General features: G+C 43.2%; 1 protein-coding gene across 2 annotated transcripts in view; it reads right to left on the bottom strand.

The window, feature by feature from the left end:
* LOC147727410 (prostaglandin reductase 1-like) overlaps positions 1 to 27,677 on the bottom strand; it is a 437,573-nt gene that overhangs the window by 271,610 nt on the left and 138,286 nt on the right. For both annotated transcript variants that reach the window (XM_086961489.1, XM_086961490.1), the window contains one exon: positions 15,619 to 15,786. In XM_086961489.1, coding sequence (XP_086817615.1) covers positions 15,619 to 15,786 — 168 coding nt within the window. The remainder of the gene's footprint in view (positions 1 to 15,618; positions 15,787 to 27,677) is intronic.

Here is a 27,677-nt window from a genome sequence, read left to right as displayed (position 1 = left end):
CAATTTGAGAAAGCAAGGAGACATGTAAATAAATCTGTTTCTGCGTTCCTCAGAGATTATAGCATGGGTTCTATTTACCACAACAACTTGCGATACCACATGCAAGACGTCTATAGGAGAGACGGTGTTCATTTCACGAATGAGGGAAACAGAATCTTCCTCTGCAACATCAGGCTCTGCATCGGTACTTACTTATAAATGCAGAAAACACTCAATTAACACAATGGCTCTTTTCAGAGCCACCTTATATCTAAGCACTCAAACTTCTGATTTATCTCCATTTTCACACTCTTGTAAAAAGGTGTGCGCGACCGAGTGCGCGCACCACGCAACTTTAAAAAAAATATATATATATATTTTCGCCTTTAAGGGCCTTACTGCACACCCTGAGAAAACCTACGCAGCAAAACAATCTCTACCTTCTCCCCTTTCCATGTTCCAACGCTTTGAAATCAACAATATATTTACTCGCAATGACAAAATGGCGGTCAACACTTCCTGATTTCCTTTGAATCGAACATTAACAGACGTCACGCAGCAAAATTCCGCTCGCGCGCGCAGCCGCTTGAGTGCGCGCACCCGTGCGCGCGTATAGATATATAATTGACTTTAACTTTAATTTCCTCAGCAACTACTGAACGGATTTACACCATTCCAAAAAAAGCGTAATCTGCGAGCCGGACTGTACAGTTTTGCCAAATTTCTTATAAATCCATTCACCCGTTCGACCTGTAGCCGAGTCTAAAGGTCCTATGGAAAATAACATGGAGAAAACACGTTTTGGGACCCCCCTTTTATCTCAGCCCCCACTTGACCAATCCCCCCAAACTTTTAGGGAAGGAGCGCAGCGGACCGAGCCATCTTCTTTGAGAAATTCGCTAAGATTCTTCAACCAGGGCCAAAGTTATTCCAAATAGAATGTTGAGGATTTCCTATGGAAACTAGGTCCTAACTATAACTACCTACTGGCGACCGCCAGTAGGTAATATATATATATATATATATATATATATATATATATATATATATATATATATATCAGTGATGTCATTTGAGATGTTATCAGTGATGTCACTGACCATGTCATGAATGATGTAATATGTGACATCATCAGCAGTGGATTGCGGGTGCGCGAAATATAGTTAGTATAACTAACTATATAGGAGCAATTTCAATGGTTTTGTATGAGTGAAATGTCCAGCTAACTATAACACCCCTAAAACTTATAGTTTTTTGAGTGAATTTTAAAGGTTTTTTAAATGCTAATTCCTAACTATATAGGGCCTGAAACCTATGGTTTTTTCAGTGAATTTCAAAGGTTTTTTAAATGCTAATTACTAACTATATAAGACCTGAAAGCCCACCAGGAATCTCCAGTATGCGCCAGGGGACTGCATTGCAGAGAGGTGTAATGAAGCCACGCCCCTTTTCACACCTCTCTGCAACGCAGCCCCCGTGCATGTTTGAAGAGGGGGAACTTATTTCCCTTGCATACTGGGAGCCCCTGGGGGCCAACTAGCCCACCTTGAACATCCAGTATGCACCAGGGGGCTGCATTGCAGATGTGTAGTGAGGCTATGCCCCTTGTTACACCTCTCTGCAACGCAGCCCCCTGGCGCATTTGCAGAGGGGGAACTAATTCCCCTTGCATACCGGGGGTCCCTGGGGGCCAACTAGCCCACCTGGAGCCTCCAGTATGCGCCAGGGGGCTGCATTGCACAGAGGTGTAATGAGGCTATGCCCCTTTTTACACCTCTCTGTAACGCAGGCCACTGGCGCGTTTCCAGAGGGGGGACTAATTCCCCTTGCATACTGGGGGTCCCTGGGTCATATCTGCCCAAACGCCGATATTCCGAACGATTGAAAATGACTTTTCTTGAGAAACATTTGGATTTGGATTATCATGTCCTATACTTTTGAATTTTTGAAAGACTGACTGACTGATTACTCAAGTCTGCCCGAATTGTGTGGGTAAAATTGATACCTAGTCACTTTGAATAAGAATGTACTGTCTCGTCTAACATTTGGAAGAAATATCTAGTTATATGACAACAGGATACCGATATAACTTGAAGGAAAAAAGAACACCCTGAAGAAGTTCTGTTGTACAGAACGAAACGCGTCGGCTGGCTGTGGTACATAAACTTAAGGAAAATAAAAGCATTTGAATATACACCAAGATTCAGCGCTTCAATAAGGACTCCAAGTGATGTGATTTGATTGGACTTATTGTGCAAGTGGTGCTGTGCCAAACATTGGAATATTCTCCACTACTCTCTACTACTTACTCTCTACTACTCCACTACTCTCTAATACCCACTCTCTACTACTCATTCTCTACTACTCTACTACTCTCTACTACTCTCTCTCTAATACTCACTCCCTACTACTCACTATCTACTACTCTCTACTACTCACTCTCTACTACTCTCTACTACTCACTCTCTACTACTCTCTCTACTACTCACTCTTTACTACTCACTCCCTACTACTCTCTACTACTCACTCTCTACTTCTCACTCTCTACTACTCACTCTCTACTACTCTCTCTACTACTCTCTACTACTCACTCTCTACTACTCACTCTACTACTCACTCTCTACTACTCTCTACTACTCACTCTCTACTACTCTCTCTTTACTACTCTCTACTACTCACTCTACTACTCACTCTCTACTACTCTCTACTATTCTCTCTCTCTGCTACTCACTATCTACTACTCTCTACTACTCACTCTCTACTACTCTCTACTACTCACTCTTTACTACTCTCTACTACTCACTCTCTACTGCTCTCTACTACTCACTCTACTACTTACTCTCTACTACTCTCTACTACTCACTCGCTACTGCTCTCTACTACTCACTCTACTATTCACTCTACTACTCTCTACTACTCACTCTCTGCTACTCTCTCTACTGCTCTCTGCTACTCTCTACCACTCACTCTCTACTCTCTATTACTCACTCTCTACTCTCTACCTCTATACCTCTCTCTACTTCTCTCTCTACTAGTCTCTACCTCTACCTCTCTACCTCTAACTCTCCACCTCTCCACCTCTACCTCTCCACCTCTCTCTACACGTACACATAAACACATATATATATTCACTGAAAAAACCATAGGTTATAGACCATATATAGTTAGGAATTAGCATTTACAAAACCTTGAAAATTCACTGAAAAAACCATAGGGTATAGACCATATATAGTTAGGGATTAGCATTCACAAAACCTTATTTTACTCGCACAAAACCATTGAAATTCGCATATATAGTTAGTTGCACTAACTATATATCGCGCACCCGCAATCCACTGCTGATGATGTCACATATTACATCATTCATGACATGGTCAGTGTAAATGCTAATTCCTAACTATATATGGTCTATAACCTATGGTTTTTTCAGTGAATTTCAATGGTTTTTTAATAGCAAATATCAAAAGCTGTAAAACGTATTCTTATTCTAATTCAGAAATATATTTTATATTTTTGTAATATTATTTTTATATTTATTTGTTAGCTTAATAAGGTTCCGCGACCCGGTCCGCAAACCAGTAAACGTTCCATTAGCGCAAACCGCGTTAGAAAACGACATCGTGACTCGTCGCGTAAGCGCGACGTATTGCGTTACCGCGTAATACGTCTTATGACGCGCCGCGTTAGCGCACCCGGAAATGTTCTGGAACGCGAACAAAGGCGGGAAGCGCAGCTACTCGGAAGCGATCCGGGTCGCGTTACGGGACGCGTAACGTAAGCATAACAGGTCATGTGACTTGAAAATAACACTTTTTATTGGTTGATTTCATTTTTTTTTTCTGAATGATGTAAAGCTAGGTCATGTGACCTAAAAATTACACTTTTCATTGGTTTAGAACATTTTTTTTTCCAAAATGATGAAAGCCCCCTCCTATTTTTCTCACTCTGACTTTCAACTTTGTGAGAGGAAGAACTATTTTCATTATTGGAAGATGGCTTCAATTGTAGCTGCAGCTGGTGGACCCCCACCACCACCACAACCTCCTAGGAAGGATGGACCACCTCCCCAGTTTATTCCCAACCCTGAAGAAGAGGAGGAAGAAGAAGAACAAGATGTACATCAAATAAACATTTTCCCTGAAGAGCCCCGGAAATCACACCGCAAGGCCAATTTTATTTGGCAGTTTTTTTTCAATTCCTGCATGTCAAAAAAAGGTGAATGCACGTTATGTTACATGCCTGATATGTAAAGAACCTCTGTCTCGAGGCACGGATAAAAAGTATAGCTTTGGAAACTATACAATGCATCGTCACATGCAAAGGTGGCATCCAATAAATTATAGCATGGCGGAGGTGCGTAACCTACGTGAAAATCCACCAACTCTTGTGGCCACCACCTCATCCCATGAAAGTCTTTCGGGACCAGAGGCGAGGGAGATGGTCCCCGCTATTCAAACCAATTTTCAACATATGAAGCTGGTGTGCATTTATTGTGGGGGTTTGCTTTGTTACGGCGAAATGAGCTTTACATTAATGAAAATCACAAGTGCTCAAAACGCCCCAGAAAGTGATTTTTTTTTGTTGCTCCTGTTGAGCCGTTTCTAATGCCTGTTTTTCGTTCTTCCCCCTGAAAAAAACACAAAAAAAAACAGTTCAAAAAATACAAAAAAAGTATAAAAATGTTCAGAAAAATAATAAAAAAAATAAAAAACAACAAAAATAATAAAAAAAAGTTCTTTTCATAACTACCTTCCCTTTATGAAAAATTGCTAGAATGTTTAGCACTCTAGCAACCTCTATTTCTTTTGATTCGCTTCCCGGTTCGCTCACCGGTACGCGAACCGGAAGCGAACTAAAATTTTTTTTTTTTTTTTAAAAAGAGTAAGTAAACAGAGAGTAATGTTAAAAGAAAGACAAATAGAGGGAGTAACACACAGACACTGTTGAAAGAGGAAGTAAGAAAAGGAGTGGAAAGAGTAGTATAAGTAAGTAATAGAAAAAAAATGAGAGTAGTAGCAAAGGCAGGAAACTGAAGGGTAAAGAAATGAAGCAGTGGAACTAATAAAAGTTAAATTTGATAGAGATGTAACGTAAAGAGTACTAAACACTTACCTTATAATTGTCGTAAACGTAGTCAATTGTCATTTTTATACTTTTAATCTGTGTAAGAAAGAACAAAAAAATTTTAATTAATAGAAGGTAGTAAAAAAAGAGTGAGCATGAGGCAAGATGAATACATATTATAAATCACAATTCAAAGTACAAAATTAATTATACATATTTAATGGTTTATTTTTGCTGTTCTCAGAATATATCAAATTTCACTGAAAACAGTGAGTTGAAGGTATTCATCATATAACAGCGGGGAAAAAAAAACACAATCAAAATGATTGTGTTTAAAAAACCCAAATAATATAACTAATCAGAAATCAGAACTCCTCAAAAGTAACTTACATTCTATGACGTCAAAGGATGTCCTATGAACAGCTTATACTCTGTTGTGCTGTTACTATTTTCTGCCCGCCACTTTCTGAAAGATAAACTCCATTGATTTAAGAAAAATGAGACATACAAAGCAATTTAAAACAGCACACTAAATTACAGCAACACTTAGAATCATTATAGTCCAGTTACCTACCCTAAATTCTCACTTCAGAAAACAAGTCAAAAGGCAACATTGCTTCATACTCAATTGGTAATGTTTACTGAAAGACTAGCCTTTTTTTATTTCAAATAAGCTGTGTAATATCCTGATGTTGTCAAAGGACCATCTTAAAATATAATAGCTGCAGTTGCAAATGTTCTTCCTGAAATCGATGACTGTGTAGCCAAAACATTTTTAATTAGACTTAACAACTTTTTTTCATCCAGTTTATGTAGTTGAAATTGTAAATGGACAGCATTGCAGACTTACATTTCCTCTACTCCTTATTTTGATCTGCTGCTTGAATTAGCTTATAAAGACAAACAGTTTTCGCTCTGTACTACACTTATCCACAAGGCCATATAGAGTAGGAGCCATTAGAACCTCTTCAAATTCCTCAGAACAAATCCCAAGATTCCTTTCCTAAAATTTTGGTTGTAAGAACACCAGGTAAGAATTTTGAAGGTGGAAAGGCAATCTTTTTTTGAAAGTTAAAATATAATCATTGCAGAATGACCAGCCGTTTCCAGATTTTACATAAGCTGTGTAATGTCCTGAAGTAGTTGAAGGACCGTCATGATATATAATTGCTTTAGTTACAAAAGTCCTTCCTGATATTGACAACTGCGAAGCCACAAAATTATTAATTAAAGTTGTCAATTTAGTTCCATCAGGCCTACATCGTTGGAACATTAAAATGACATACTGGCCATAACTTCGTATAATTAACGTGGACAGCATTGCAGACTTACATTGGCTACACTCCATGTTTTGATCAGCTGCCTTTACTAGCTTATTGAAAGATACTGATTTACTGTCAGGCAAAGTTAAATATATAAATCTTTCTGAGTCTACACTAGTAGTACATGATAGCCTACAGTTCTCGCAGTCATGCTGCCATTGATAAGAAAGGCCAAACAGGTGATCTACATCTACACCTTCATCTTGCAATACATCAAGCATATACATTAAAAACTCCTGACAATCCTGCTGAATATTTTAAGAGAATTGTGTTTGACCTGAACATTCGTCTTACAGATAACAAATTTCAGACACACTTTCTACTCTTGTTGTATCAGCGCTACATTTCTCTAACACAGAATTCAACAAACAGCATAAACTTTGTTCCGAATTGATCACAATCTGTTCTTTTAAAGTTTCTAGTGAAAAGAGAACATTAACAACTACATTAGCATAGCAGTTGACACCAGAACTATTTTCAAATTGAAAACCAACAACATTTTCAACAGAATTCATTTTATTCCTGCTTACAATTTTTGGTTCATCGACTTTTGGTCTTTTTGCTTCAACCTCCCTACTATTACTAATATTTCTTCGTGTCACTGGATGATGTCACCACACTTCACTACTACAGAACACATAACACACCTTGTTCATTTCTACCTCACCTTTGCATACAATTCTTTCTTTGTCACACAGTACATGTAATGCATCACTTTTATCAACAACAAAACGAACAATCAATAAACATACAATATTTTGAAAGTCAATCATTCTTGTTTCCTTATAGTACGCTCCCCGGACCGCTTTCCGGTGCGCGTACCGGGCGCACCCCACGAAAAAAAACTTTTTTTTTTTTTTTTTGACCCGCGGGGCCCTTTTAAAGCCTCCACATCAAACCTAGGGGGTCAGGGAGGATCTACTAAGCCCCATTATGGTCATTTGCCCCTTCGTTTTGGCCTCCTCTTGTCTCTCGATCCTACCGAGAGACAAGATGGCGGCTGTTCCGGACTGTTTAGAATGTTGACAGACACCGGAGAGCCAATCAGCTTCGCTACGCAAAGTTCCGTTACGCGAAAAGTTCGCGAACCGGAGCGCTATCCGGGACGCTGTCACAGATATATCTGTTTTTTAAAACGTTAATTTCTCAAAATCCACAGGAGCACATATATTGAGACCCAGCAAAGGCACATCGGGCTAACAGTCCCTACAATTTTGCCAAGTTTCGTGCAAATCCATTCAGCCGTTCGAGCTAAAAGTGAGGCCAAACGCCCTATGGAAAACTCAATGTTAAAAACGCGTTTTGGGACCCCCCTTTTTTCTCGGCCCTCCCTTGATGAAACCCCCCCAAATTTTCAGGGGCTGCTCAGAAACACAATGTGCCATTTTCCTGTAAATTTCAGCCGATTCCGTCCACAAATGCCAAAGTTATTAGACATAGAATTTTCAAAAGTCCCATAGAGAAAAAATCCTAACTATATATACCTACTGGCGACCGCCAGTAGGTAATATGCATATATATGCATATGCATTTATATATATATGTATGTGTATATATATGGGAGAAGTTCGTCTGCATAAACCGTTGCGTCAGCCAGAGACGCACTTACAGAGCACCCCCGATTCTCTTTGGGCACGGACAACGCTGGCTTTGAACTGCTGCAGTTCGTCGTTTTCCAACAGAGTTGGATGGTCTGTGGCCCGCGGCGGATTCCGGGACGAAAGGTTGGCAGTTGTAGGGGTTTGCTACCTCACGCTGGGCAGTGTGCACCGTCACATTAAGCCCCTGTCGCATTGATTCCTGGACTCTGGGGCCGGAGTGGTACAGGGGACTGGAGGAAGCGTGTTGTTGTGGACTGCAAAGCAGAAACACTACATTCTTTTGTTGGGCACAAGCTGAATCCTGCACCCCCGCATTTCCACTGGGTGTGACATTTCAGTTGTTTTCCCCCTTGCAACACAGTCGAGAATCCAACAAGGAGGATTCTGGGACACGTAGTTTTCCAGCATACACAGGACTCTACACAGGTGTGCATTCAATCGGTAGGGGGAGGAGCGTGCCTGTATCAACATGGTAAAAGGAGGCAGGACTCTTTGTCAGCTTGTTCCTTCATTTCTTGGATGCTATGGGTGCTGAAGAAGGCTACACAATGCCGAAATGCATTCGCCAATGCTACACCAATAAAGCTTCCAACTGATTCCCCTGGGTCTCTACAATCTTTCTTTGGGAGAAGTTCGTCTGCATGAACTGTTGCGTCAGCCAGAGACGCACTTTACAGAGAACGCCCGCTTGTTTTGGGCACGGACAACGCTGACTTTGAACTGCTGCAGTTTGTCGTTTTCCAACGGAGTTGGATGGTCTGTGGCCCGCCGCGGATTCCGGGACGAAAGGTTGGCAGTTGTCAGGGTTTGCTACCTCACGCTGGGCAGTGTGCACCGTCACATTAAGCCCCTGCCGCATTGATTCCTGGACTCTGGGGCCGGAGTGGTACAGTGGACTGGAGGAAGTGTGTTGTTGTGGACTGCAAAGCAGAAACACTACATTCTTTTGTTGGGCACAAGCTGAATCCTGCACCCCCACATTTCCACTGGGTGTGACATTTCAGTTGTTTTACCCCTTGCAACACCGTCGAGAATCCAACAAGGAGGATTCTGGGACACGTAGTTTTCCAGCATACACGGGACTCTACACAGGTGTGCATTCAACCGGTAAGGGGAGGAGCGGGCCTGTATCAACAGTGCAAAAGGAGGCAGGACTCTTTGTCAGCTTGTTCCCTCATTTCTTGGATGCTTTGAGCACTGAAGAAGGCTACACGATGCCGGAATGCATTCGCCAATGATAAACAAATAAAGCTTCCAACTGATTCCCCTGGGTCTCTGCCTTCTTTCTTTGGGAGAAGGTCATCTGCATAAACCGTTGCGTCAGCCAGAGACACACTTACAGAGCATCCCCGCTTCTCTTTGGGCACGGACAACGCTGGCTTTGAACTGCTGCAGTTCGTCATTTTCCAACGGAGTTGGATGGTCTGTGGCCCGCCGCGGATTCCGGGACGAAAGGTTGGCAGTTGTAGGGGTTTGCTACCTCACGCTGGGCAGTGTGCACCATCACATTAAGCCCCTGCCGCATTGATTCCTGGACTCAGGGGCCGGAGGGGTACAGTGGACTGGAGGAAGTGTGTTGTTGTGGACTGCAAAGCAGAAACACTACATTCTTTTGTTGGGCACAAGTTGAATCCTGCACCCCCGCATTTCCACTGGGTGTGGCATTTCAGTTGTTTTCCCCCTTGCAACACCGTTGAGAATTCAACAAGGAGGATTCTGAGACACGTAGTTTTCCAGCATACACTGGACTCTACACAGGTGTGCATTCAATCGGTAGGGGGAGGAGCGGGCCTGTATCAACATGGTAAAAGGGGGCAGGACTCTTTCTCAGCTTGTTCCCTCATTTCTTGGATGCTTTGGGCGCTAAAGAAGGCTACACGATGCCGAAATGCATGCGCCAATGCTACACCAATAAAGCTTCCAACTGATTCCCCTGGGTCTCTGCCTTCTTTCTTTGGGAGAGGTTCGTCTGCATACACCGTTGTGTCAGCCAGAGACACACTTACAGAGCACCCCCGCTTCTGTTTGGGCACGGACAACGTTGGCTTTGAACTGCTGCAGTTCGTCGTTTTCCAACGGAGTTGGATGGTCTGTGGCCCGCCGCGGATTCCGGGACGAAAGGTTGGCAGTTGTAGGGGTTTTCTACCTCACGCTGAGCAGTGTGCACCGTCACATTAAGCCCCTGCTGCATTGATTCCTGGACTCTGGGGCCGGAGTGGTACAGGGGACTGGAGGAAGTGTGTTGTTGGGGACTGCAAAGCAGAAACACTACATTCTTTTTTTGGGCACAAGCTGAATCCTGCACCCCCGCATTTCCACTGGGTGTGACATTTCAGTTGTTTCCCCCCTTGCAACACCGTCGAGAATCCAACAAAGAGGATTCTGAGACACGTAGTTTTCCAGCATACACAGGACTCTACACAGGTGTGCATTCAATCGGTAGGGGGAGGAGCGGGCCTGTATCAACATGGTAAAAGGAGGCAGGACTCTTTGTCAGCTTGTTCCCTCATTTCTTGGATGCTTTGGGCGCTGAAGAAGGCTACACGTTGCCGGAATGCATTCGCCAATGCTACACCAATAAAGCTTCCAACTGATTCCCCTGGGTCTCTGCCTTCTTTCTTTGGGAGAAGTTCGTCTGCATAAACCGTTGCGTCAGCCAGAGACGCACTTACAGAGCACCCCCGCTTCTGTTTGGGCACGGACAACGTTGGCTTTGAACTGCTGAAGTTCGTCGTTTTCCAACGGAGTTGGATGGTCTGTGGCCCGCCGCGGATTCCGGGACGAAAGGTTGGCAGTTGTAGGGGTTTGCTACCTCACGCTGGGCAGTGTGCACCGTCACATTAAGCCCCTGCCGCATTGATTCCTGGACTCTGGGGCCGGAGTGGTACAGGGGACTGGAGGAAGCGTGCTGTTGTGGACTGCAAAGCAGAAACACTACATTCTTTTGTTCGGCACAAGCTGAATCCTGCACCCCCGCATTTCCACTGGGTGTGACATTTCAGTTGTTTTCCCCCTTGCAACATCGTCGAGAATCCAACAAGGAGGATTCTGGGACACGTAGTTTTCCAGCATACACGGGACTCTACACAGGTGTGCATTCAATCGGTAGGGGGAGGAGTGGGCCTGTATGAACATGGTAAAAGGAGGCAGGACTCTTTGTCAGCTTGTTCCCTCATTTCTTGGATGCTTTGGGCGCTGAAGAAGGCTACACGATGCCGAAATGCATTCGCCAATGCTACACCAATAAAGCTTCCAACTGATTCCCCTGGGTCTCTGCCTTATTTCTGTGGGAGAAGTTTGTCTGCATAAACCGTTGCGTCAGCTAGAGACGCACTTACGGAGCACCCCCCTTCTCTTTGGGCACGGACAACGCTGGCTTTGAACTGCTGCAGTTCGACATTTTCCAACGGAGTTGGATGGTCTGTGGCCCGCCGCGGATTCCGGGACGAAAGGTTGGCAGTTGCAGGGGTTTGCTACCTCACGCTGGGCAGTGTGCACCGTCACATTAAGCCCCTGCCACATTTATTCCTGGACTCTGGGGCCGGGGTGGTACAGGGGACTGGAGGAAGCGTGTTGTTGTGGACTGCAAAGCAGAAACACTACATTCTTTTGTTGGGCACAAGCTGAATCCTGCACCCCCGCATTTCCACTGGGTGTGATATTTCAGTTGTTTTCCACTTTGCAACACCGTCGAGAATCCAACAAGGAGGATTCTGGGACACGTAGTTTTCCAGCATACACGGGACTCTACACAGGTGTGCATTCCATCGGTAGGGGGAGGAGCGGGCCTGTATCAACATGGTAAAAGGAGGCAGGACTCTTTGTCAGCTTGATCCCTCATTTCTTGCATGCTTTGGGCGCTGAAGAAGGCTACACGATGCCGAAATGCATTCGCCAATGCTACACCAATAAAGCTTCCAACTGATTCCCCTGGGTCTCTGCCTTCTTTCTTTGGGAGAAGTTCGTCTGCATAGTTATATATATACATACATATATAAACATATATAATCTGCATATCTATATAAATACAAATATAAATGCATGCATACATATACATATATGCAAACATATAAATGTTATTTACATGAAAGTTTTAAAAAAACTAATAAAAGCAAAGCTAAAAAGCCCCCTCATTACAAACAGAATGGCTTTAACTTAAACGAGGGCGAGATCTATTGCATTTTCAATGCTTGTTTACTTTGGTTCCATCAAGAAGGCATTTAGATGTGTCACACATTTGCCATAAATTCTGAATATTAGCACTCTAGTTGCTCATTAGATCACTGTAGTAAAGCTACTGCTCACCAGGGAAGTCTGCTGCTGGTGTTCAAAGTGCATGTCAGAATTTTTTTAATGAAATAGAAGAGGATTTGAGAAGTCACTCAAAATGTGCCATCATTTTTCTTTCTGAAGCACTAATCATACTTTCTATGGAAAAAGAGCCCCCTCATTTTGTTCCTTTTTAAATTAAATGTTTTCAGACTTACCACTTTATTCCAAACAAGATGGCTTCTGGTGTGCCATACTTTTGTCATAAGTAAGACTGTTAGCGCTCTAGTTGTTCTTTAGAACACTCTGGGACATTCTGTCATTGGGCTATACTTGGGCTACATCTGGGTGAAATTTGGACTACATTTGGGCTCTTTTGTCTCTGGTGGCCATCTTGGGAGACTGCATGTGAGAATTGTTTAATGAAATAGAAGAAGATTTGAGAAGTCACTCAAAATGTGCCCTAATTTGTGTTTCTGCAGCACTAATCTTACTTTCTATGGCAAAATATACCCCCTCATTTTGTTTCTTTTTAAATTAAATGTTTTAAGAGTTACCACTTTATTCCAATCAAGATGGCTTCAGGTGTGCCATACATTTGTAATAAGTAGGACTGTTAGCGCTCTAGTTGTCCTTTAGAACACTCTAGGAGGCTGCAGTAGAACACAAAGGAATCAACTGACAGTCTCTGTCCTTGTTGTATGTACATGTTTTACTGAGAATGTCAGACTTCATTCTCACATGACTGAGAAAGATAATGTGAATTTACAGAAAATATGCTTTCAGTTTAGCTTATAGATCCCCTTCCAAACCACTGTGGGAAAAGCATGAGATAATAGTTTTCTTTCAAACATGATTCATGATATCCCAGCAGAAGGCTTTTTCACATCGTAAAATCACCTTAGAACACACCACAATTCCTAAAATGAGTATGGTACCATCAACAAATGATTTATAATGTAACTATTAACTACAATGCTTTTTAATGAGGTGCTATCAAGTATATTGGTCCCAAGATGGCTGCCAACACTTCTTGGATGAAGTGCTGACAGCCAATCAGATCTCACGATGAGATGTGTGGTTAGGCTCCGCCCAGATATATATGTGTTTTTGAAGTTAATGTTCATATAAATCACTGGAGCAATTTTCACCAAATATAGAAAAGGCACTTCTGTGTACCAGTCCCTATAATTTTGCAAAGTTTGGTATAATTCTATTCAGCGGTTCGGGCTGCAGCCTTGTCTATTCGTCCTATGGAAATTAACATGGGAAAAACAAGTTCTGGGACCCCCTTTTTTCTCAGCCCCCGCCTGACGAATCCCCCCGAAACTTTCAGGGAAGAAGCGGAGCGGAGCTGGCCTAAATTTTGAAAAATTACACGCAAATTCCTTTACCGGTGTCAAAGTTATTCCCAATAGAATGTTGCGGATTTCCTATGGTAGCTAGGTCCTAACTATATATACCTACTGGCCATCACCAGTAGGTAATGTATATATATTTAAAAGTGAATAATAAATGAGCGTCAGTAGCTTTGTTATTCCTTGCTCCTTGAAGAAGCATTCCATAATGCCCTGGAAGGGCTATTTAATTTGGTTTTGCTTTTAGCTTGGTGATGTCCTTAGAAAGGGAAGAGGCAGGGGCACCTCCGAGCAGAATTTTCAATGTTATGGAGGGCTGCAGGAAGTACAGCAGCCCCCAGCAACATTAAAAAGACAACAAAACAGTACGTCCCCAGGGTCATTAAATCCATGACCCTAGGAGAACTTTCCATATTTTTAAATCACTCCTAGCTGGAGCTCAGTGCTCTTCAGCTGGAATGCAGGGCCCTCTTGTGGTTGTTTTTACGACTGCAATTTGCGGTCTGAAAATGTTCAAAAACACCCAAAGAAATGTTGGTTTTATTATAAAAAAATGTTACGTCTCTGAGTCATTCCTTTAAGATTTTTTAACCCACTAAATGCAGTTATATGAACTATGTTAAAAGAAAGACTCACAGACATGTTGATTTTATTTATTGAATTCAAACTTTATTAAACTTTTTTTGAAAATAATAATCAATTATTAAAGATTGCATTGTGTGAACCAAAATATACATTTGATTAAAAAATATTAGTGATTTTTAAATAAAGATGCTAAGCTTACTTTTTACATATTGATATGCTCACACCTTGATAAAGCCAATAGGCTAATTTTTATATTTTGCTTGAGTGCCTCCAGGACCTGCAAGACCAACCGCATGCTGCACATGCCAGAAAGCTTTGTGCAGTGTGAGATAGCAAGCATGTAGGGGGTTGGGCATAAGTCTTGGCCACAACCATGCCCTGCACCCAATCCCACACTGCGCATGGCCAAGGACGAGCACAGAGGGGAGTAGGTCTCTCGCAAGGGATAGGTGCGAGGATTGGTGCAGGGTCTGGCCCCATACAGGGCATGGAGTTGTGTGCGCAGGTGGGGTTGGTTTTACGTATGTGGTAATAAAATAATAATATACTTTAAAACAAAATCCTAGAAATCGTTTTTTTTCTTTCAGTTTTTGTGGGTATCATGGCTCCCACTGGAGTGTACGGCAGTTCCTCACAAGAGGACTTTATTGGGTCCTGTAAGGGTTCAGCTGTACCCGCACCACAAAATCTCAACCTGAGCATCTTTTCCAATGTGGATTTGAAAAATGACTGAATGGATTTACTTTCTCAGCAAAAGTTTCAACTTTTTTGCCAAATTTGGCATAATTTTGATACACCATTTATTCTACTTCTCACAGGAATTAACATGGGAAATCAACATATTGGGATCTCACTTCTTTTTTAGGCTCCTGCTTGACCAATCGGCACAAAACTTTCCAATCTGGAGCTGAGGTGGATGAATCTTTTGTTGAAAGTTATTGCAGATTCGTCAAATGGCACCAAACAGAGCCAAAGTTATTAGCAAAACAAAATGGTTTCTTCCTATGGAAATGTTAGTCTATCTAACTACGCAGAAGGAGAGTGACACTGTGCAATACGTACATATATATATTCAATGAAAAAACAAAAGTTAAAGTGATGTTATAGTAAGTGAAAATTTTAGTGACAAAGTTCAATTTTAAACTAAAAAAAGTTACATTTAAACTAAATAAACACTGAGATTTACCACTTATCGTTATCTAACTATAACTCATCCCCTAAAGTAACTATAACTTGCATCCTAGCCATGCACAGCTAATTACCCCACATATTACATCACTCATGGCATGATCTATGACACCACTGATTGCATGACTGCAACATTTGAAATTACATCATTGATGACAAAACTGTGCGTGGCAGGAGCGGGACATATAGTTATTTTATCTGTCATTAAACATCCTCATCTGATGCAATCAGTATCTCCTTTTTGATACTCACCCTGGCATGCCAACTGCTCCAACAGCTAATGATTTTGGGATCTTTTCAGGCCAGTTTGGAAGCAGCAAGTTCAAACCAGTGCCATTCGAAATGGAGTGTGTTTTCCAACCCGCTGAGGAAATAACAAATTCACCAACTTGAAACTTAGGGTTCTTGCTTTCTATAACTCTGTAAAAGAGAAAAAAAAAGTTGTCACAGCATATCTAGAATAATGTGTCAATTCATTTAATTTTTTGTACAGATTCTAAGGGATCTATCCAATATACACACATTGACATTACTGGGAATTTTCTGTGAGTCTTATTCTTGCTTCACAGGTCTAAACCTATTCCTAATACTCTTCAAAGCAAGAACACGTAACATCAACAACAAGGATAGCCTTTTCCTGAGAGCTTTGTTTCTCTGAGTCACTCAGGACCCTAAAGCTCTCTAGGGCCAGGGTCATCAAGCTCTTTGAGAAATGGCAATTAACATGAGGAGCCTGTGACTGTTCTCACACCTTCCCAATCATCATCTTGCACAACACTACACCAAACATTTCAGGTTTTGCGCCGCTTTAACCCTTTCGATGCTGATGACGAGCTCAGCTCGTCATCACCCACGGGTGTCGTGTGCTGATGACGAGCTGAGCTCGTCATGGAAACAGCAAAATGGCAATTTGCAGCACAGGAGGGGGAAAACGCCTAGCAGCCAAGAGGTTAATATTCCAGCCACTGTCTGAGCGGGATGTTCATGGAGACATTGTCAGTGAAGTCAATGTGGTATAGCTTTGCAGATGTGCTTTCACTTCTGCATCTGAGTTGTGCGTGTATGTGCTCCTATGTGCCATCTGCGTACATGATTGGCTGTGCAATATATGTCATTTTAAATAAGGTAGCGAGTAAATGTTACATATATCCACTTTTACCAGTCCCTCTCTTATCTGAGTCTGTGAGGATTCTTCTCAGACTGACTCGAACAAGAGAGGTCCTGGTGAATGCGCAACATGGATTGAAAGGGTTAACTCTTTTGTATATTGTTGCCATTGTAACTCCTGAGACGCAGCTTGCGAATCATGACAATCACTTTTAAAGTTTCCTGTTTTTCTGTATCTGTGCCATTGTGCATTAGGTGCGCCATGAGTTATGGCATGTGTTGTGTGCATTCATAACCATAACTGGCAATTTACAGTGGTTTTACTCTTTTGAGTCAGAGCCATAACTCAGTTTGTAACAGCTATTTCTTCTATACAGGAACTACTGCATTCCTGCAAGCTTAGACGTTTTGCAAAATCTTTACAATTCCCAATAGTTCAAGTAAAATACTGGCTTACAAACTGTCCCAAGTTCTACACTTTGATGTCAATAGTTTAGGTCAATGGAATTGCAGCCCAGTCTTTCATTCTGAAAATGGAGTTCCCTGAAAATCAGAGAATGCAGTCAATCAATACTTTTACTGCTGGTCCAGCCTCTTCTCATAGGGCGTCAGGACAATGCATCTTATACTGGGCCTTATAGATGCTTGCTCTAACTCATATTCTACCGATTCTTGGTCTACAGGCTCTCTGCTCAGAGATCTCTCTCTTTTTTCCTAATTGTGAACCTGATTGGTGCTGAGTGTGAGTGGAGATTATGTAGTCCAGTCCCCTTTAAAAAGGAAGATCCTCCCTTCTTCTTTTTGCAAGAGATGGTGTTGGGAAAGTATGGCATCGGATACAGTTTTTACAGTTATACGCATACAACAATATTGAGACAAGGGGCAAATGCGATAAACGCCTATAAATTTGCTAACATAGACAAACACATACACCATCTCACTACAATACGTGCCTTATCACAACATGAAACAACCATCATAAAATACCATACAACTGCAATAAAAAGTAAAACATTCAATAGCATACTGCAACTCGCCTCCATGAATTAGAAAATCACAATGGAATATAAATATTTTACCAGTATCATACAACCACACATCAACCGATAACTACAAACACAAAAAAAGCACAGTCAGTCTTACTATGGCAGGCTTGAAAAGAAATGCCATTATACATACTATCACCAATTAATATTTAATACCATATACGGCAACACGCAAATGCAAAAAATACCACCTGAACCCCTTACTCCCAACTCAGAATGTAGTCACATGCAATGGAACATATCCCTACATGAAAGCTTTAAACTTTTCTTAAAGATCAAAATAGCACCACAATGTTGTAAAATAGCCTATATAACCAATACAAATACTTTCACAGCAACAGTAGTTCCAAAGAAACTCATTGTTAAAGAAAATATTGAACTCATATAATGTAAATGTCTAGATTCATCCTTCACATCAAAAATCAAAACTAATGTCACCAGTAGTACAATTAGATGTTGTCATCAGTGACCTTATCTGTGATGTAATTGATGATGTCATTTGATATGTCGTAAGTAGTGCATAACCGGGATGTAAGATATGGTTATCTTACCTAACCATACCCTGAGAATTTCAGGGATTTTTACATTATTTTGTAACTATAAATTCACTTTAACTGTGATTTTTTTCTGTGAATGTCAATGTTTTTAGAAACATAGGTTAAGGTCTTATAACCAAAGCGAACCATATTTCATTTCAGTATTTGTTTCAGTGAATTTCATGGGGTTTTTGATCATATATCATTTACAACTGTTCCTTGCACTATCTTCCTGTTTACAGATAGCCTCCACTGTGCATGGTCTCAGACCATCCATGAGCAGCCGGGGCTGGCCACAAGTTTAGGCTGTGAGGAATAGCACACAGGCTTTGTCTGTAGTGAGAGTCTGCCTGACCCTGTGCCCAAACCCCTGCAGATGGCTGAGTATACTTTTTTTCAGTTTTGTTTGTTGGGGATCTTCTGGCCTTGCTGTCAGTGGATGTAACCCCTCTCCCCTTTTGGCTCCTATCAATTTATTTTTCAGGACTCTGTCTGAACCAAAGCACCAAGTTGTCCTTCAATGGCTGCAACAACACATTTTTGTCTGTGTGGACAGCCAGCCAAGAGCTTCAGGTCAATGAACCTTACTATGGTTTTACAGAACTGAAATGGTCACCAGGTAAAAAGCTTCTCTGCCCATCCAAGTTAGAATATTGTTTTTAATTTTGGACTTGCAAATCCAGGAGCACTGACCTTCCCAGATGAATGCCCAGATATTTTAAACTCTTTATTGGCAGACTAATTCACTTTCTAAACACTATTTCCTTGAACACTATTTAAGGCACTTCCTAGAGTTAAGTAAAGTTACATTCCAAGGTCCTATAATTCCTTTCCGCAGTTATTTTCTTTATCAATAGCAGGAATAGGGCGAAGGGTATAACAATTCCACCTGCAACACAAGATTATGAGGAAGCGCTGTTGTATCCCAAAGGGTGAAGATTGGAGGATTTGTGAGATGGGTAGATGTAATCTAAGGCATGCAAAGACTAAATCAATCAAGCAATCAGGGTCTTGAATAGTGTGGCTACTCACCTGTGAAGGTCTTCAGGTGCTGGGGGAGGGGGGCTGTTAGTCGGACTGGGTGGAGAATCATTCGAAGAGCCAGGTCTTGAGGCCCTCCCTGAATTGGGTGAGCGACGCGGATTGCCTGAGGTGGAAGGGCAGGGTGCTCCAGGTCTTGACAGCGAGGTGGGAGTATGACCTACCTCCGATTCTGATCTTGTGGATCCTGGGGACAGCGGCCAGGGCGAGTTGGGAAAATAGGAGTTGTCTGGCGGGTACGTAGCATTTGAGGTGGTGGTGTGGGCATACTGGTCCTTCGTCATGTGGAGCTTTGTAGGTGTGACTGAGGAGCTTGAGTTGTCGGAGGTGTTGTGTGATGTGGCAGTGGCGGGGGATGTCGAGTACCAGTCTGGCAGCAGCACTTTGAATGTTATGTAGTTTCTTGAGCTGTTTCTGGGTGACGCCTGCATAGAGTGTGTTGCCGTAATTGAGTCTGCGGGTGATGAGTGTGTGGGTGACTGTCGTTCTGAAGTCTGTGGGGATCCATCTGAATGTCTTTTGAAGCAAGTGGGGACTGTAGAAGCAGGCGGAGGAAACTGCGTTGATTTGACGGTTCATGGTGAGTGATGAGTCCAGTATGATGCTGTGGTTGCGTGCTTGGTTCGTCAGGTTGGAGGGAGATTCCAGAGCGGCTGACCACCAGGATTCCTCCCAAGTGTAAGGAATGGGTCCCAGGATGAGTACTTTGGTCTTGTATGAGTTAAGCTCGAGGAAGGTGTCTTTCATCCAGGTAGCAATGGCCTTCATCCCACTGTGGAAGTTGGTTCTGGCGGTTGTGGGTTCATTGGTGAGGAAGGGGATCAGCTGGGTGTCATCGGCGTATGAGACCATACTGTGTCTGTGGTTTCTGACGATGGCTGCGGGGGGGAGATATAGATTTTGAATAGGGTGGGGCTCAGGAATGAACCCTGGGGCACTCCACAGCTGATCTCTGTGGGTTCTGAGAGGAACGGTGGTAGTCTGACTCGCTGAGTCTGACATCGTGGAGTCTCGTGATTAGGGTGCAGTGGGAAACAGGGTAGAAGGCGGGGAAGAGGTCTAGTAGGATGAGGGTTGTGTCTCGCCCCAGTCAAGGAGGGAGTAGATGATGTTGGTGGAGCCGAGGTGTGCTGTGTCCGTGATGTGTTTTTTTCGGATGCCGGATTGTGAGGTATCCAGGATGTGGGTCACTTCGATGAGCTCGGAGAGTTGGGCATAGAAGACCTTCTCGATAACCTTGGCTGGGAAGGGGAGGAGGAAGATGGGTCTGAAGTTTGTGAGGTCTGTCGGGTCTGAGGACGGCTTCATCACCAGGTGGTTGATCTTGGTGTTTTTCCAATCTTCTGGAAGGTGGCGGTTTTGATGAAGCAGTTGATGGTGCGGCGAAAAAGGGGGGCGATGGTGGCGGCTGCTTGGTGCATGATGTGGTACAGGCAAGGATACATCAGGGCTCCTGAGTGGATTCTCTTCATGGTCTTGAGAGTGTCTTCTGGTGTGAGTGTGGTCCAGCAGAGCATGGTCAGTTGGGGTGTGGCTTTGTTGTGTGCGATGGTGGCGGCATAGTGGCTGGGTCTAGGGTTGTAGTTTTCCTGACCTTGTGGTGGAAGAAGGTGCCCTGTTTGTTGCAGAGGTCTTGGGAAGGGGGGAACGTCTGTGGTCTCGCAGTTGGGCCTGGCGAACACCTTGACAATGGAGAAGAGCTCTTTGATATGTTGCAGTACATCACACTTCCAGGTTGGGAACAACACTTACAGGACAAGAGTAGCAAGCTGTATAAAAGGCTTCTAAATTGTGCGGGCTGCGTTTGGTAATGCTTTTGGTGGTTGCTTTCTTAGTTTGGACCCAATCCTTGCTCCTTCATCTTTTTATTCTCTTTATCAATTCCCTTGGCTCCCTTCCCCTTTCCCGGAGACCTATCTTGTAAGCTCTTCTGCGTGTTGGAAGCATTCTTAGCCACTTCTGCTTGTTGTCACCATCTATTACAGAGTTGCTGATCTCCCATGATTACAGAGACACTGGAAAAGCTCCTGGTATTTTTGGCTTTCGTCACCAACTTGTCCCTTTGTCAGAACCTCGTAAACAACCTTTCAATGTTTGGCTTTTTCACTGTAAAGATAGCTGTGTCATTTGTTTCATAAAGAGTCCATTGGCATTTTCCCTATGTTAGCCTAACTGTTTACATTGTCAACCACTTTTGCTTTGCACACGTCACAAAATATCACGCTTGTTTTGTACTACATTCTTATTTTGCAAATAGGCTTCACATGTTTTTGTATTTTGTTCTCTTCTACTGGGAATTAGCTGAACACCACATACAAGGTCACACAACACCATTCCTTGTTATTCTCTGTGGTAAAATTGTTATGTGCCCAGGTTAGGCCCATGTAGTGAAGCTGCTCATTTCTTACATGGTCCTCTTTTGTATTACTGCTGTGACCTTTTTGACATATTCGTGTAAATGACAATGTTGAATTAGTTTCTCTGAAACTACTTCTGTTTACACATCTGGCTTCGCATAACATGATGCCTCGAAGACCAAGTACAAGGCTTTTAAGCACAAATGTTGGTCTACCATTTTCCACGGGGCAGAAGGGCTATCTACATAGCCATAACATTGCTAATGTATACATATATTGCAAGGATACCTTTTATTATAAATAATCAGCATCTCATAGGATTAGCAGAGGAGGCACTTCAGCTGACACCGAGGTTCCCTGCATGCTGAGACTTCACCATGCTGTGGTCTGACATCTCCGTGAGGGGTGTCCAGTTTGTGACCAAGACAGGGTGCTACATTCTCTCCTACCAGGTAGAGGGTAGGTTGGGTCATCCCTTGGGGGGCTGTAGGAAGCTGGCTATCTATATACTATACCAAAGTATGGTATGGTGTGCACAGAATCCAGTGGATCCCCAAATTCTTAGAGAGGGAATAGTAGATAATACCTTATTCTGTATTTGTGGAAGTGTGGGTGAGCAGTAAGATTTTATCAGAGGATAGTGTGGGGCTTTATTGTACACTCTCAGGCAAGCTATTATGTTACACACTCAAAGAATGAACTCTGACAATTTGTTTTCTATATAAATATTATATAGTTGTATCTTAGTTCTAGAACCAAGTAAGGCCTGGCACAAGTAAGTGTAATTGTGCTTTGCAAGAATAATGCAGTTGAATACAGCTGAAATGCAGTTGAATGTAAGTGGTTTGGTTAAAGGTAAGTCAAAAGTTCATTAGCAGTTGAAATTACTATACAGTTACTCTGTAATTATTTTGTGAGTAGTTTGTTGGATTACATTTCAGATTACTTTTCTTACTCAGTGTGGTATACCTAAATACCACAGTGGGACATTTCATGGATAAAGGTAAGTAATGACATTTTTTATCAAAACACACTTGTATGACTTTTCATAGAACTTCCAACTCCACACTTTCACAGAAAAGCAGTCAATGCAATCCTATGAGAGGAAATTAAGTTATCGGTTTACAGGTAAGTACTTCATTTTGGGAGCTGGGATTCTGGGGTTAGAAGAACAAGGATTCCCCCAGGGTCAAGGATGCACTCCAAGAGTACCCTCAGCTGCACTAGAGCGGTTGGGTACAGAGTGCTGAGGCCCAATGTTATCCAATTGGGGATCGGGGGCCTCCAGTTGGTGGCTGCTCACGAGCAGGCCACAAGGTTGAGGGAGCAAAGCTCCTGGAGTTAAGCTCAGGGCAAAGGGGGTTCAAGTTAGCACACAAAGTGCACCCACAGCGGCACAGGGTTTCCGGGTGCAGAGTGCTGTTTTGGCATTGGGTGCCCTTTTATTTTTAATGAGGATTCTCCAGTTTCAACAAACACTGCAGGCTCAGCCAAAGATCTTCTGGAGGCGAACACTGGGTGGAAAAGTAAGTTGGCATGTTGTGGGATGCTGGGACACCCTTGATTGGGCCACCCAGCAGGGGTGCAGGGGTTTCTTTTGGCATCTAGTTTTCCTTACTAGCACCGGGTGCGGTCGGGGGGATCCTGCAGAAAGGGATTGCAGGGGTCATCAGGAGACTTGATATATGTCAGGGTGTTGGTCCACTCAAATTCAGATGGCTGAAATGCCAGAAACCGGTCCTCGGTAGCTTGTTTCTGGTCCAGGGAAGGCATGGCTGAGCAGTTCGGACTGGACTGTTCCCATGAGGCACAGGGTCAGACTGATTTGCATATGGCCATGTCTGAACTGGGGTGGCAGAGTGGGCTAAAGAACGGTGATGGATTAAACCCAGATCAGTTGACTGGGGGTGAGTGCTTGTATTGTCAACGCTCCGTCCATCATTTCCTTTGGTTTTTCTCCCCACTCAAATTCAGGCCATGGGCATCGGTTGCAGAGTTGTGAAGACTTGCGGATTTGGCCGGAGCCAGAGTCTGTCGGTGAGCAAATCCAATGCTCATGGTAGACAAAGTATTTTCAGAGAAGGCAGGCCAGGTCCTGAGGGTTCCGGAGGGGTTGCTGGCTGCAAGACATGCCGGGATCCCGCTGGAGCAAGTCCAGGTCGGGGCAGGCCGGTAGTGCTGGGGCCAGGCCCGTTGGTGTCCTCTTCTACTTACTTCAGCATGGCTCTACTGTACTTCTTCTTCTCTCGTCTTCTCTGAGGGGGCAAGGATCAGGGAGGCCCCTAAATACTAGATTTAGGGCCATTTCAGATAGGTACACTTTGAGACCAATGGGTCCCTTCCTTGGGGTGGGTTCACACCCTATTATGCCACCCTCCAGTGGGAGGGGGCATAAGCCTCACTCTGGTGGCTGGGCCCCCCATCTTCAAGATAGTGGGGACTAAGAGTTGCCTTCACCTTGCCTCCCCAACTGAGGGGTTGGGTTGGCAAAGGTGGGCACACCTTTCCTCATATCTTTTTTTTCCGCCAATTCTCCTACCCAAAGTGGGGTCAGAACTGGTAGGGGCCAGTTGCTGGGAGCAGCAAATAGCGCAGTCAGCTCACAAAGGTGGCCAGCCTTTGAAGCTTCCCCTTTATGGACCCTGCCCATCCTGGGGGAGGAGGCTTGGCACCTGTGCCCAGGATGTGCTTTCTTTACACAGAGAGCAGGAAGCTCTTAAACCAGGGGTCCAGAAAGATGTCTGGGGGTGGCAGCTGGGGGCAGCCACTCAGCCAGGACACTAGAGTTAGGTTGTTTTTTAGGGGGGATCTCCAAGATGCCCTCTGAGTACATTGTTAAATAAATCCCAGGGTGGCATCAGTGTGGGTTTAATGTGCTGAGAGGCTTGATACCAAACTTCCCAGATTTCAGTAAAGCCATTATAGTGATGTGGAGTTCATAATGACAAACTCCCAGACCATAAAGTCTTTATGGCTTTACTGCACTTACAATGTCTAAGAGTAGACTTATGTAAAAAGAACAATTAATGGACAGAATGAAGAACAGTGTCATACATTCACCCCAGCACAGAGATCTGGGTCTAAATGCATTGCTTTTTTGCTCCCCATGCTATTCTAGTTTGATCCCAGCTATATGCAAATCAGTCTCGACCCTGCGCCCAATGGGAACAGTCCAGCCGGAACTGCCAGGCCAGTTCCTCCCTGGACTGGAAACAAGAATTTGCATATAGCTGGGTCTGAACTGGGGCGGCGAAGTGAGCTATAGAATGATGATGGATTCATACCTGATCTGTGACTGAGGGTGCGTGTCTCAAATGTTTCAGCTCTCCATCCATAATATCCTTTGTGTTTGCTTTGTTCGCCCTAAGTTAGCAGGGTATGCCCAGACGTGGGTTCCTTGTTCACTTTGCAGCTGGATTCAGGCTAGCCTGGCTGATGAGGGATGTTGCCCCAAAACCGGTCCTAGGATGCTTGTTTCTGCTCCAGGAAAGACTTGGCTTGGCATTTTGGGCTGGACTGTTCCCATGAGGCACAGGGTCAAGACTGATTTGCATATAGCTGGGTCTAAACTGCGGTTGCAAAGTGAGCTAAAGAAAGATGATGGATTCAATCCAGATCTGTGACTGGGGGTGAGTGTCTGAAAAGTATCCACGCTCCATCCATCATCTTGTGTTTGCTAAGAATAGAGTTACACTCTGAAGGAGTACAAGGTTCTTGCACCTGTACCCTCACCAGTGGCATAGTACACCCAGCTAGAGGGGTGGCTGATCTATGCTGAGGCAGTGGGCTGTAGGCATGGCACACAAGAATATGTGCCATGTTGTCTCTTCACTTTTCTCTGCACCAAAACATGCATCCTTCAACTGCAATGTGATAATGTTAAGGTACAGGACCTCTAAGGGTGGCACGATAAGTGCTGCAGCCCTTGGTGGAGTTCTCTGGTCACAGGACCCTTGGTACTTAGGGTAACTTTAACAAGGGACTTACATGTGGCCAGAGAGGTGCCAATTTGGGGGTACACAATAAAGTTTGATGGAAAGAACATAGGTCCTGGGTACCTGATTGGCAGGAACCCAGGGCACACTCAGTCAAAGGGCATCAACATAAGGCTAAAAGTGAGGGGCAACCATCCAAAAAGGGGCACTTCCTACAGAGGCTTCTTGGTCTTACACCTACACACACACTCTAGGCACACACAGAGTAAAATTTGCATAGTAGGAGTTCACTTAATTACTACCTTGTTTTATCTGCCTGCATATATACACTGTTTTACAACATGGTAGAACTGTATCTAATATTTACCATTTTGGTGCTTGTAATCCCTTTAATCTGCTTTTGTCTATTGACTATTGCAGCACATGTATTTTACACAAGAATAACGTTAGCTCAATAAATATATTGAAAAGTTCCAGTGTGTATTCTCTGTGTATTTCTCTGAGAACAAAAGAGCACGAGTGATTGAGAGAGAGGTCCTGATCTGTTCCCATGATCCCTGAGGGGTCAGGGTTGTCATGTTCAGGGGTTGTCAGAAATCATTCCTTCCCTGGTAGGGGGGCTTATGATGGCACTCTGAGCTAACTAGTTTCTAAGTCAACATATCAGCCAAAGTTTATGTTGTCCAACAAACATGCCGATCCTACGGATTAGTGGGAACTACACAACAAGGTTCCACCGACGTTGCATGGTTTCTTCTTTAACAGTCTACCTGAGTAGTTTTCAGAAACCCTTACTCACCTCCAAACCGAAGAAATTCTGGTTGTTAGGGAAATCCACCTCAGCTAAGTAGGTATACCCTATTTATTGGCTATAAGTTATTCAAGCTTGTAGGATAAAACTTCCCACATTGTGCTTACCCTATCTCCATAAATTCTTCTATGAATTTCCTTCTTCTTAAAAAACAATGTCCGTAAACAGGAAAAACTGAGAAAACTTTGGAGAAGAAGTAGGAGCTCTAAACATTACAGAAGAACGCAGACATGCCTTTAAAATAAAATTATTTCAATATGGTCTCCCAGCAACGAGTGGAGACGTTACCTTCATGATTGAGGTACACAAAGCATTCAGAACAGAGGCATTCTATTCCTTGTATAATTCCCAGCTGCAAATGTCTGTACACAATTGTTTCACACTTACATTTAAGATGAAACACCAGATGAATACATTCTATATGTGGATATAGAAATTACATTATCTTGCCAAGAACATATAAATTGGTTCAAAGGCACTCTCCACCACACTACAAAACTCGGTCCGCTCCATAAAGAAAGAGCAACATGTCAGTTTCAGCTGATTATACACCGCATCTTAACTAATTTAGATGCAGCAGAATTAAGCAGACTATATGAAGATCTAGTAAAGATTTATAGGAATCTTACATAGTTCATAATGCGAGCACTCACTATTAACCCCGTGTGGCCTGCTCAAGCCGCAAAACCACAATTGGCTCCTAAGTTATCAGCCCACAAACACTGAGTGCTGTTATGGGAAAGATTCCCACAAGGCATGAGCAAATTCCATTCTGGATAGTACAAAAAACTAACCAGCTTGAAGAAGTTTTTCCCTATACAAGCCTGCAGGAGAAACACAGAATATTTACAATTTGTTTTCCAATAGGGGTGGCTCCCCCGGTGGAAGATTTTGTCTCAATATATCTTATCAAACCACACTAAGTGGCTGATTCTCAAAAGTAGGCTGGGTGGGCTCTTGGGTAGCCCCATACTACAGTCGCTACTGTTCAGGAAGTTCAGATGGAAGCCTTAATAACTAAATAGGATTACCTTCTCCAAAGAGAAACTGTAAATAACAGTGAAGTATTTCTTCTTCCTGTTGAAACAACTTCAACTGTACAGTCAACGAGTACAGAAACACAAATTTCAATTCGAAAAATTGACGACGTTTACGTGAATATACCACAGTTGGAGTCATCTCCCAATTCTACAAAACATACCAAGCTGCCAAAAATAGACTGAACGGCATCAGGTTACTTAGTGGACTATGAGGACTGAGATGCCATCCCCGCCGCCTCTTCCTTTCAAGCTGTAAGTGCATGCTCTCTATCTTTGGCAAAAAAAGACATGCTTTGTTACTCCTTGGCTACATCTCTGGATTACAATTGGATTATTATTCCTGGACCTTTGGATTGGTTTGGGTTCTGTCTTTTTCCTGCTTCTGAATGGACACTATATCCCAGAATGCACTGCAGTAAAACGTGTAAATTTGGTATT

Source organism: Lissotriton vulgaris, chromosome 3_1 (assembly GCF_964263255.1).
Source record: "Lissotriton vulgaris chromosome 3_1, aLisVul1.2, whole genome shotgun sequence".
NCBI lineage: Eukaryota > Metazoa > Chordata > Amphibia > Caudata > Salamandridae > Lissotriton > Lissotriton vulgaris.
Note: the sequence above shows the minus strand (reverse complement) of the source record. Positions and strands in the feature narration are given on the sequence as shown.